The 13,732-nt window shown below is 42.3% G+C and overlaps 1 protein-coding gene across 1 annotated transcript; it reads right to left on the minus strand.

Moving 5' to 3' along the window:
• Nucleotides 1-5,088: 5,088 nt before the first annotated feature.
• Nucleotides 5,089-5,601, minus strand: LOC138909852 (uncharacterized). The gene has a single exon (XM_070201068.1). It carries the CDS (start codon nucleotides 5,599-5,601, stop codon nucleotides 5,089-5,091), a length of 513 nt encoding a protein of 170 aa, XP_070057169.1.
• Between the last annotated feature and the right edge of the window lie 8,131 nt (nucleotides 5,602-13,732).

Consider the following 13,732-nt stretch of genomic DNA (forward strand, 5'->3'; position numbering starts at 1 on the left):
AAGCGGTCTCTCACCAACAGGAATGAATGCAAGGCTACCCATACTCACCTTCTTCCTACTCAAGGCATCGGCCACCACATTGACCTTCCCGGGATGGTACTTAATAGTAATATCATAGTTCTTTAGCAAATCCAACCATCTCCCCTGCTCGTCTTTTTGTTTTTATTTGACTATGCTATGAAGTCTGCCTGAATATTGACATATGCCTTGGCCATCTTCCCATATGATGCCTCAAGCTTGCTAACAAAAGCTGCTAATTTCTAATGCGACTTCGTCTGTTTCTTCTGAGCTTCCAAGTATGTTTTCATTTCCTCTTTGGTACAGTAGTCAAGCATGGGCTGGGCTTGCGAGGTTTCAATAGGGAGTTGTTACACTAAGTAACCAATGGAGTCAATGTGGGAGTTAAGCAACCCAAATGGTCCCTCGGGTTGTGTAGCCTTGGAGTACTCTTTTCTGGCAACTTTTGTGATTTTTCTCTTCATACTCTTTACTGCACTACCCTTTCCTGTCACTTTCAATAGATGCGAGGGTTTGTCGGTCGGTATCCTACGATCGGTGAAGTGCACATTAACATTCGCCCGCAGGAACAACTATGTTTTTAAAAAAAGGAACATCAAGCCTGGTTTGTCTTGTGGCAAGTACTCTTTAAACTCTTGAATGATGTAATAACCGACATTCACAAGAATGCCATAAAATATGCATGCTATCATCAGGGCCCTAACATATGGAACATCAGAGACATTCCCACAAGGTGAGATTCTGCTACAGATGATGTACATCCACATGTTAGCCTCAGTTGTGAAATCAATGGATTTTAAGCCCTTCCTCTTGTTGCACTTCACGCGCTTGCCTGCGGGATAAAGTTTAGACACTAGCCAATATCCGCTGGAGCATGTATCGTTTCTCGTATCGACTCAAGTGGATAATTCAGAAGCCCATAAACATCATTGATCTACTCAGGCCCAAATCTTATTGTTTTGCCACTTATGGTGAGCTTTGGTTTGTCGAAGTTTCTACGCTCAATATTGGTATAAAACTCACGAGGCCTCATTAGCATCACATAGAGTGGGCATGAAGCACGTCCAACCTATGGTCTCTAGACGACCATAGAAATCTGGAAGTAGCTAGGCCAATCTATCCTCGAAGATCCCTTTTTCAGGTATGTCATGACCCAAATCCCACCATATGGGTTGTGATGGCACTTAGTCACTAAAACTAGGTAAGTCGATCACTTAACAATATTTTAATCAACAAAACATGATATAACAAAATAGAGTTTAATATAAAAGTGGAAATAGAATCAATATAAGTCAAAATTTGCAATACTATGACGCCTCCCCAGAAATAGGCAGTACAGAGCCACACATGATCTCTAACTGATTACATAAGAATATTTTGAGATACAATATTGTTTAGATATAAAAATGACAGTAACAAAGTAAGGATGGGTCTCTAAGGGACTGTGACGGCCAATGCAGCCTACCTTGAATCCTCGCAGTCAAAGAAGTCTCTCATTGCCTAGGTCCGCTGCCTCCAATACCAAAATCTACATAAAAATATGCTAAAGTATAGTATGAGTACACCACGATCGGTACCCAGTAAGTATCAAGACTAAACTCGGTGAAGTAGTGATGAGGTTCAAGTCATATAATACACACTAGTCAAAATAACCTGTGCAATATGTAAAAGACTGGCAAAAGAAAGTATAGTAGAAAAAACATCAACAATAATTTCATCAGAACAGGTGATAACAATTCAATGCAAGAAAAGGCTTCGCATCAACAACAAGTCATTAAATTGAAACGCACACATATGGTACCCCGTGCCCACATTGTCAATCACACTCGCACGGCAAAGGCCTCGTTCCATAACATAAATCACACTCACATGGCGAAGACCTCGTACCACAATATAAATCACACTCGCACGACAAAGACCTCATGTCTCAATATAAATCACATTTGTACGGCAAAGACATCGTACCACAATATAAATCAGGCTTGTACAGCAAAGACCTCGTACCATAATCTAAATCACACTCGTACGGAAAAGACCTCGTGCCATATAAATCACACTCACACGGCAAAGACCTCGTTCCATAATATAAATCACAGTCACACGACAAAGACCTCATGCCACAACATAAATGACACTCGCACAACAAAAACCTCATGCCAATACCCAAAATAATCAGCTCAACATCCCCACGCATGCAATAATAATCACAAGACAATAATGCCAAAGTTTAACAACAAGGTGCACAACGGCATGAAAGTAGTAAAATGCGAATGGGTATTTAACAAACAAAGAATTACTACGGCTAAAACAAGTGTAGTGATCATGTTCACATAGTCACCAAATGATTAAGAATGTTTCATATACAATATATCCTCAAATCAAAGCATATTAATAGCCTAAGATCTATCCCGGTCGTAAGCCACAAATAGCACCCGTGTATACTCTTGTCACCTTATGTACTAGTAGCTTTTCACATAACATAAGTAGGCAAGTAAGGCCAAATCCTAAGGGGTATTTCCCCAGATAAGGTTAGGCAAGATACGTACCAAAAATAAGTCAAATCAATACTCTATAAAGCACTTGCCTCTCAAAACAACCTCCGAATGGGTCAAATCTACCTAAAAACAACTCAATAATATCAAACATGACTATAGAAATCGATTCCAAATAATAAAGCTTAGATATTTATCAATAATTAAAAAGCCAACCAAAATGTCAACCCGAGTCCACTTCCCATAACGTGACAAAAATCACAAATTTCTAACACTCATTCGAATACGAGTCCAACTATACAAGTTTCATCCAAATCCAACTTCGAATCGGGGTTCAAATCTATATTTTTTATTTTAGAAAAGTTTTGCCAGAACCCCTAATTTTCTCCACTTAGATTCAAATGCTAAAATCAAGGATAGAATCATGAATAGTAATCAAATCCGATTCAAGAACACTGACCCCAATCCAAGTCGTAAAGACTACCTCTAAAATCTCCCAAAGTCGAGCTCCCAATCTCAAAATATGATAAAATAACTCAAACCCTTGAAAATATAGCACTTAAGTTTGCCAGGGGTTCCCTTCGCGAATGCGGCACGTGCCTCGCATTTGTGAAGCACAGGAAATAACTTCCTCAAAATATACCTTCACGTTCGCGGACACCACCTCGCGAACGCGATAAAGATTCCACCTGACCCTACGCGAATGCGTAGGCCAACAACCCCAGCTCCTAGCTTCTTTGCGAATGCGGACCCCAACCACGAACGTGATGAAGGGAGACTGCCCAGCTCACACTTACCCTCCGCGAACGCGACTGCCATGTCGCGAACACGATGAAGGAACTTGACACCAACAAAATCTGCAAGTTTCCAAAATGCTTCGAGTGGTCCGAAACCTGCTTGAGCCCTTCAAGACCCTGTCCATCACACCAATATGTCCCAAAATATAACACGGTCCCGCTCAAGGTCTCAAATCACACAAAATAATATCATAATCACGAATCGCACATCAATTGACCCAATTTTTGAATTCCAAACTTACGCCGAATATATCTAAACAACTCGGAATGACCCCAAATTTTACACATAAGTTATAAATCAACATATGAACCTATTCCAAGGCTCGGAATTCCAAACGGACATCAATAACCAAAAGGTTAACTATGAGTCAAACCTATCAAGTTCTAAACCTTTAAATTACCAACTTTCGCCAATTAGAGCCAAATCAACATAGGAACCTCCAAATCCAAATTCAGGCATACACCCAAGTCCAAATTCACTATCCGGACCTAACGAAACAATAAGTCCACATCACGTTAACCTTTCCAACTTAAGTTTTCTTCCTTGAGACTGAGTGTCTCAATTCATTCCGAAACCTCTACATTCCCGAACAAACTACCCCGGCAAGTCACATAACAACTGCAAAGCATTAAAATGAGCAGTAAATAGGGGAACAGGGCTGAAACTCTAGAAACTACCGGCCGGGTCGTTACATTCTCCCTCTCTTAAACAAACGTTCATCCTCGAACGGGTCTAGAAACGTACCTGGAGTCTCAAATAGGCGTTGATATCTGTTTGATATCTGCTCCGCATCCCTCCTCAACTGGCTGACCTCTCCACTGCACCATTACTGAAGTTATGTCCTTTGACCTCAACTTTCGAACTTGCCGATCCAAAATGGCCACCAGCTCAATGTCATAAGTCAAATCACCATCCAACTGAACCATGCTGAAATCCAAAACATAAGACAGGTCGCCGTCATACTTACGGAGCATAGAGACATGAAATACTGGATAAACCTAGTTGGCAAGGCAAGCTTGTAAGCCATCTCTCCAATCCTCTGAAGTACCTCAAACGGCCCAATATACCGAGGGGTCAACTTGCCCTTCTTCCCCGAACCTCATAACACCTTTTCATGGGTGACACCTTAAACAATACCTTCTCACCAACCATAAAAGCATCACCACGAACCTTCCTCTCGGTGTAACTCTTCTGTCTTGGTTGTGCCGTGCGAAGACATTCTTGAATCAATTAAACCTTGTCCAAAGCATCTTGAACCAAGTCAGTACCTAATAGCCTAGCCTCGCCGGGCTCAAACCAACCCAACGGAGATCGACACCGTCTACCATACAAAGTCTCAAACGGAGCCATCTGAATGCTCAACTGGTAGTTGTTGATGTAGGCAAACTCCGCAAGCGGTACAAACAGATCCCAAGAACCCCCGAAATCAATGACACATACGCGTAGTATATCCTCCAATATCTGAATATTGTGCTCTGACTGTCCGTCCGTCTGAGGGTGAAATGCTGTACTCAACTCCACCTGGGTCCCCAACGCACGCTGCACTGCCCTCCAAAACTGCAAAGTAAATTGTGTGCCCCGACCTGAAATAATGGAAACCGGCACACCGTGAAGGCGAACAATCTCGCGGATGTAAATCGCAGCCAACCGCTCCGAAGAATAAGTAGTCCTAATTGGAATGAAGTGCGCGGACTTGGTCAGCTGATCCACAATCACCCAAATAGCATCGAACTTCCTCGATGTCCATGAGAGCCCAACTACAAAATCCATGGTGATACGCTCATATTTCCACTTTGGAATCTCCATCATCTGAATCAATCCGCCCGGTCTCTATTTCCCATACTTCACCTGCTGGCAATTTAGGCACCGAGCTACAAACCCCACTATATCCTTCTTCATTCTTTTCCACTAATAGTGCTACCTCAAGTTTTGGTACATCTTCGCGACATCCCTGATAAATGGAATACTGCGAACTATGGGCCTTCTCAAGAATCAACTCACGTAACCCATCTACATTGGGCACACAAATCCGACCCTGCATCCTTAACACCCCATCGTCCCCAATAGTAACATCCCTGGCATCACTATGCTGAACCGTATCATTGAGGACAAGCAAATGAGGATCATCATACTGGCACTCTCTGATGCGATCAAATAAGGAAGACCTAGAAACCGCACAAGCTAGAACCCGATTGGGCTTCAAAATGTCTAATCTCACGAACTGGTTGGACAAGGCCTGAATATTAACTGCAAGCGGTCTCTCACCAACAGGAATGAATGCAAGGCTACCCATACTCACCTTCTTCCTACTCAAGGCATCGGCCACCACATTGACCTTCCCGGGATGGTACTTAATAGTAATATCATAGTTCTTTAGCAACTCCAACCATCTCCCCTGCTTGTCTTTTTGTTTTTATTTGACTATGCTATGAAGTCTGCCTGAATATTGACATATGCCTTGGCCATCTTCCCATATGATGCCTCAAGCTTGCTAACAAAAGCTGCTAATTTCTAATGCGACTTCGTCTGTTTCTTCCGAGCTTCCAAGTATGTTTTCATTTCCTCTTTGGTACAGTAGTCAAGCATGGGCTGGGCTTGCGAGGTTTCAATAGGGAGTTGTTACACTAAGTCACGAATGGAGTCAAGGTGGGAGTAAAGCAACCCAAATGGTCCCTCGGGTTGTGTAGCCTTGGAGTACTCTTTTCTGGCAACTTTTGTGATATTTCTCTTCATACTCTTTACTGCACTACCCTCTCCTGTCACTTTCAATAGATGCGAGGGTTTGTCTGTCGGTATCCTACGATCGGTGATGTGCACATTAACATTTGCCCGCAGGAACAACTATGTTTTTAAAAAAATGAACATCAAGCCTGGTTTGTCTTGTGGCAAGTACTCTTTAAACTCTTGAATGATGTAATAACCGACATTCACAAGAATGCCATAAAATATGCATGCTATCATCAGGGCCCTAACATATGGAACATCAGAGACATTCCCACAAGGTGAGATTCTGCTACAGATGATGTACATCCACATGTTAGCCTCAGTTGTGAAATCAATGGATTTTAAGCCCTTCCTCTTGTTGCACTTCACGCGCTTGCCTGCGGGATAAAGTTTAGACACTAGCCAATATCTGCTGGAGCATGTATCTTTTCTCGCATCGACTCAAGTGGATAATTCAGAAGCCCATAAACATCATTGATCTACTCAGGCCCAAATCTTATTGTTTTGCCCCTTATGGTGAGCTTTGGTTTGTCGAAGTTTCCACGCTCAATATTGGTATAAAACTCACGAGGCATCATTAGCATCACATAGAGTGGGCATGAAGCACGTCCAACCTGTGGTCTCTAGACGACCATAGAAATCTTGAAGTAGCTAGGCCAATCTATCCTCGAAGATCCCATTTTCAAGTATGTCATGACCCAAATCCCACCATATGGGTTGTGATGGTACTTAGTCACTAAAACTAGGTAAGTCGATCACTTAACAACATTTTAATCAACAAAACATGATATAACAAAATAGAGTTTAATATAAAAGTGGAAATAGAATCAATATAAGTCAAAATTTACAATACTATGACACATCCCCAGAAATAGGCAGTACAGAGTCACACATGATCTCTAACTGATTACATAAGAATATTTTGAGATACAATATTGTTCAGATATAAAAATGACAGTAACAAAGTAAGGATGGGTCTCTAAGGGACTGTGACGGCCAATGCAGCCTACCTTGAATCCTCGCAGTCAAAGAAGTCTCTTATTGCCTAGGTCCGCTGCCTCCAATACCAAAATCTACATAAAAATATGCTAAAGTATAGTATGAGTACACCACGATCGGTACCCAGTAAGTATCAAGACTAAACTCGGTGAAGTAGTGATGAGGTTCAAGTCATATAATACTCACTAGTCAAAATAACCTGTGCAATATGTAAAAGACTGGCAAAAGAAAGTATAGTAGAAAAAACATCAACAATAATTTCATCAGAACAGGTGATAACAATTCAATGCAAGAAAAGGCTTCGCATCAACAACAAGTCATTAAATTGAAACGCACACATATGGTACCCCGTGCCCACATTGTCAATCACACTCGCACGGCAAAGGCCTCGTGCCATAACATAAATCACACTCACATGGCGAAGACCTCGTACCACAATATAAATCACACTCGCACGACAAAGACCTCATGTCTCAATATAAATCACATTTCTACGGCAAAGACATCGTACCACTATATAAATCAGGATTGTACAGCAAAGACCTCGTACCATAATATAAATCACACTCGTACGGAAAAGACCTCGTGCCATATAAATCACACTCACACGGCAAAGACCTCGTTCCATAATATAAATCACAGTCACACGACAAAGACCTCATGCCACAACATAAATGACACTCGCATAACAAAAACCTCATGCCAATACCCAAAATAATCAGCTCAACATGCCCACGCATGCAATAATAATCACAAGACAATAATGCCAAAGTTTAACAACAAGGTGCACAATGGCGTGAAAGTAGTAAAATGCGAATGGGTATTTAACAAACAAAGAATTATTACGGCTAAAACAAGTGTAGTGATCATGTTCACATAGTCACCAAATGATTAAGAATGTTTCATATACAATATATCCTCAAATCAAAGCATATTAATAGCCTAAGATCTATCCTTGTCGTAAGCCACAAATAGCACCCGTGTATACTCTTGTCACCTTATGTACTAGTAGCTTTTCACATAACATAAGTAGGCAAGTAAGGCCAAATCCTAAGGGGTATTTCCCCAGACAAGGTTAGGCAAGATACGTACCAAAAATAAGTCAAATCAATACTCTATAAAGCACTTGCCTCTCAAAACAACCTCCGAACGGGTCAAATCTACCTAAAACAACTCAATAATATCAAACATGACTATAGAAATCAATTCCAAATAATAAAGCTTAGATATTTATCAATAATTAAAAAGCCAACCAAAATGGCAACCCGAGCCCATTTCCCATAACGTGACAAAAATCACAAATTTCGAACACTCATTCGAATACGAGTCCAACTATACAAGTTTCATCCAAATCCAACTTCGAATCGGGGTTCAAATCTATATTTTTTATTTTAGAAAAGTTTTGCCAGAACCCCTAATTTTCTCCACTTAGATTCAAATGCTAAAATCAAGGATAGAATCATGAATAGTAATCAAATCCGATTCAAGAACACTTACCCCAATCCAAGTCGTAAAGACTACCTCTAAAATCTCCCAAAGTCGAGCTCCCAATCTCAAAATATGATAAAATAACTCAAACCCTTGAATATATAGCACTTAAGTTTGCCAGGGGTTCCCTTCGCGAATGCGGCACGTGCCTCGCATTCGTGAAGCACAAGAAATAACTTCTTCAAAATATACCTTCACGTTCGCGGACACCACCTCGCGAACGCGATAAAGATTCCACCTGACCCTACGCGAATGCGTAGGCCAACAACCCCAGCTCCTAGCTTCTTTGCGAATGCGGACCCCAACCACGAACGTGATGAAGGGAGACTGCCCAGCTCACACTTACCCTCCGCGAACGCGACTGCCATGTCGCGAACACGATGAAGGAACTTGACACCAACAAAATCCGCAAGTTTCCAAAATGCTTCGGGTGGTCCGAAACCTGCTTGAGCCCTTCAAGACCCTGTCCATCACACCAATATGTCCCAAAATATAACACGGTCCCGCTCAAGGTCTCAAATCACACAAAATAATATCATAATCACGAATCGCACATCAATTGACCCAAATTTTTGAATTCCAAACTTACGCCGAACATATCTAAACAACTTGGAATGACCCCAAATTTTACACACAAGTTATAAATCAACATATGAACCTATTCCAAGGCTCGGAATTCCAAACGGACATCAATAACCAAAAGGTTAACTATGAGTCAAACCTATCAAGTTCTAAACCTTTAAATTACCAACTTTCGCCAATTAGAGCCAAATCAACATAGGAACCTCCAAATCCAAATTCAGGCATACACCCAAGTCCAAATTCACTATCCGGACCTAACGAAACTATCAAAACTATGATCCGAGGTCAAATACACAAAAGTCAAATTTGGTTAATATTTTCAACTCGCATATCATGATCGGTCTCCCAAGTCGCCTTCTTGACCGGTTGACCTCTCCACTGAACTTTCCCCGATGCAATATTCTTTAATCTCATCTAGCAAACCTGCCTATCTAAAATGGCCACTGATTCTATATCATAAGTCAAATCCTTGTCAAATTGCCTCAAGTTGAAATCTAACACATGTGACGGGTCCTCATAATACTTCTGAAGCATGAAAATATAAAACACCGGATTAAATCCCCGTAAGCTGGTGGCAAAGCAAGTTTGTAGGCCACCTCACCAACTCTCTCTAGAACCTCAAAAGGAACAATATACCGAGGGCTCAGTTTTCCCTTCTTCTCGAACCTCATCACACCTTTCATTGGAAAATATCTGAGTAGAACCCTCTCACCCACCATGAATGCCACATCATGACACTTCCCATAATCATAACGTTTTTGCCTGGATTGTGCTGTATGAAGATGCTCCCGAATCAATTTCACCTTCTTCAAAGCATCACGAACCAAGTCAGTGCCCAACAACCTAGACTCCCCAGGCTTAAACTAACCAACTGGAGAACGACATCGCCTCCTATATATGGTCTTATACAGAGCCATCTTGATGCTCGACTGGTAGCTGTTGTTGTAGGCGAACTCTGCTAACTGTAAGAATTGATCCCACTAGCCCCCAAAATCAATGACAAAGGCTCGTAACATGACCTCGAAGATATGAATAGTACACTTGGACTGTCTGTCACTCTGGTTGAAATGTTGTACTCAGCTCAAGATATGTGCCCAACGCACGCTGCATGGCTCTCCAAAAATATGATATAAACTAAGTGCATCGATCCTAGATAATAGAATCAGGTGCCATGCAACAAAACAATCTCTCTATTATAAATTTGAGCCAGCTGCTCTGAAGTGTAGGTAGTCATGACTGGAATGAAGTGTACTGACTTGGTCAGTCAGTCCACAATGACCCACACAACATCAAATATCCTCAAGGTCCATGGTAGCCCAACCACAAAATATATAGTGATACACTCCCACTTCCACTCTGGTATATCTAGCCTCTAAAGCAAACCACCCGGTCTCTAGTGGTCATACTTAACCTGCTGACAGTTGAAACACCACGCCACATACTCAACAATATCATTCTTCATCCTCTGCCTCTAATAATGCTGCTTCAAATCATGGTACATCTTCGTGTCACCTAGATTAATGGAATACCGCGAACTATGGGCCTGCTTAAGAATCAGCTCCCACAACCCATCCACATTAGGCACACAAATCCGGCCCCAAAGCCGCAACACACTATCATGACCAATAGTCACCTCCTTAGCATCGCCGTGTTGCACCATTTCCCTAAGGATAAGCAAGTGGGGATCATCATACTAATGTGCGTTGATGTGCTCAAACAAAGACGACTGTGATACAACATAAGCAAGAACCCTGCTAGACTCCGAAATATCCAGCCTCATGAACCTGTGGACAAAGCCTGTACATGCATCAATAATGGCCTCTCCCCAGCTGGAATGAAAGCAAGACTCCCCATGCTCACCGTGTTCCTACTCAAGGCATCGACCATCATGTTGGCCTTCCCCGGATGATAAATAATGGTGATATCATAGTCTTTCAATACCTTCAACCACCTATGTTGTCTCAAGTTTAAATCATTTTTCTTAAATAGGTGTTGAAGACTTTGGTGATCTGTATACACCTCACAAGACATGGCATAAAGATAATGCCTCCAAAGCTTAAGCGCGTGTACAATAGCAGCTAAACCAAATGCCAACCCGTGAAGCATCATAGTAGACTATATATGAAACCGATCCCGTAGGAAAAACTAGAACTGGAGCTGTAGTCAAGGCAGTCTTAAGCTTCTAAAAGCTCTCCTCACACTCGTCAGACCACCTGAATGGGGCACCCTTCTGAGTTAACTTAGTCAATGGGGCTTCGATAGTTGAAAACCCCTCCACGGAGTGACAATAATACCCTGCCAACCCAAGGAAAATGCGAATCTCTGTAGCAGTGGAAGGTCTGGACCAACTCTAAACAACCTCAATATTCTTTGGATCCAACCTAATCCCCTAACTAGACACCAAATGACCCAATAAAGCCACCGAATCTTACCAAAACTTGCAGTTGGAGAACTTAGTATATAGCTTCTTTTCCCTCAAAGTCTGAAGCACAATCCTCGAGTGCTGCTCATGCTCCTCCTGGCTACGAGAATACACCAACATATCATCAATAAACATGATGACCAAGAAATCTAGATATAGATGAAACACATTGTTCATCAAGTGCCTGAAAGATGCTGGGGTATTGGTCATCCCAAAAGACATCACCAAGAACTCATAATGCTGATAATGGGCCTTAAAGGCCATCTTAGGAATATCTGAAGCCCTGATCTTCAACTGAGGGTACCTCGATCTCAAGTCAAACTTTGAGCCTGGTACTCTGAAGTTGATCAAATAAATCATCAGTAAGTGGCAGTGGATACTTGTTCTTAATAGTGACCTTGTTCAATTACATGTAGTCAATGCACATTCTCATGGAACCATCCTCCTTCTTCATAAATAGAACCAGAGCACCCCAAGTGAAACACTCGGCATGATGAAACCTTTATCTAGCGATTCCTGCAAGTGTTACTTTGATTCCTTCAACTCAACTGGAGCCATGTGGTACGATGGAATAAATATATTCTGAGTGCCCGGTGGCAAGTCAATGCCAAAATCAATATCCCTAACGGGTGGCCTGCCAGGTAGGTCTGCTGGAAAGACATCTGAAAACTCCCTCACCATGGGGACTAAATCAACTATGGGATTATCGGCACTCACATCCCTAACAAAGGCTAAGTATGCCAAGCACCCATTCTCAATCATCCATTGAGCCTTCAGAAAAGACACCACTATACTAGGAACATGACCCAAGGAACCTCTCCACTCCAACATCAGTAACCACGGTATAGCCAACATCACTATCTTAGCGTGAGAATAAAGAATAGTGTGGTACGGAGATAACCAATCAATACTCAAAATCACATCAAAGTCTATCATATCAAGAGACAGAAGATCAACCCTAGTTTCATAGCCCCCAATAGTGACCAAGAAAGAATGATAGACATGGTTCGCCACAATAGAATCCATAACGAGTATAGACTCATAAGCAAGAGTGTCAAGATAATCGCAAGGCATATTCAACTATGAAGTAAAATAGGATGACATATATGAATAAGTAGATCCCAGATAAAATAAAGCTGATGCATCTCTATGATAGACCGGAACAATACCTGTGATGACTGCATCTGATACAACTTCCTCGGTCCTACCAGGGAAAACATAACAACATGCCTGGCCTCCCCCTCTAGGACGTCCTCTACCCGCCTGACCTCCACCTCTAGCTGGCTGTGCAGGTGGAGTAGCAACTGGAGCGGGAGCCATAGCCTGAGTACCCTACTGAGATCCACCCCTCTGAAATCTGGCACAATCTCTCATAAGGTGCCTAGTATCACCATACTCATAATATATCCTCTGTGGGCATGGTTGTTGGTACTTAGTCTGTGCCGGACTACCGGAATAATAGTTGTAGGAACCCCGTTTAGAAGGTGCGTGGAAAGATGGTTATCCAGTATAAGTTCGCTGGGGTCCCTGGCTACCTGGAGCAGTACGGGTAACCTGAAGCGCGGACTGAACCGGCCGACTAACAAAGCCTCTGCCATGGTGTTCGTAGCCGAAGAATGGGAACCACTAATTCCTCTAAAACCTCAAGGTTTCTTAGCCTCCCTATCCACACTCTCCTTCCCGTAGATACGCTTCAGCCTCCTAGCAATCTGTACAACCTAATGGAATGTAGTTTCAGTCTTCAACTCCTATGCCAGATGAGTCCCTCAGTAAACCTACAGACTCTCTCTCTAACAGTGGAAACCAAGGAAGGTGCATGACGAGATAACTCTATAAACCTCAAAGCATACTCAGACATAGTCATACTCCCCTGTCGCAACTGCTCAAACTCGCTGCACTCGTCCCTGCGGGTATGTGGGATAAACTCTCTCAAGAAAAGGTCAGAGAATTGGGACCATGTAAGTGTTGTTGCGCCAACTGACCTACTAGCCTCATAAGTCTTCCACCATCTGTATGCTGACCGTGTCAGCTGAAAAGTAGTAAGGTTGACCCCACTGGACTCCATCAAAACCATAGTATGCAAAATATGGTGAGAATGATCCAAGAAACCCTGTGCATCCTCAAAAGCCCCTCCACAGAACTGGGGAGAACGAAATTTCTGAAACCTCTCCAAACTCCTTTGTTCCTCTCTCGATATAACTGGCCCTAC

Source organism: Nicotiana tomentosiformis, chromosome 4 (assembly GCF_000390325.3).
Source record: "Nicotiana tomentosiformis chromosome 4, ASM39032v3, whole genome shotgun sequence".
NCBI classification, from domain to species: domain Eukaryota; kingdom Viridiplantae; phylum Streptophyta; class Magnoliopsida; order Solanales; family Solanaceae; genus Nicotiana; species Nicotiana tomentosiformis.

Bases quoted from the DNA above. Each gene is read 5' to 3' on its own strand.
- LOC138909852 (XM_070201068.1), bottom strand. From the start codon at position 5,601: ATGGGTAGCCTTGCATTCATTCCTGTTGGTGAGAGACCGCTTGCAGTT.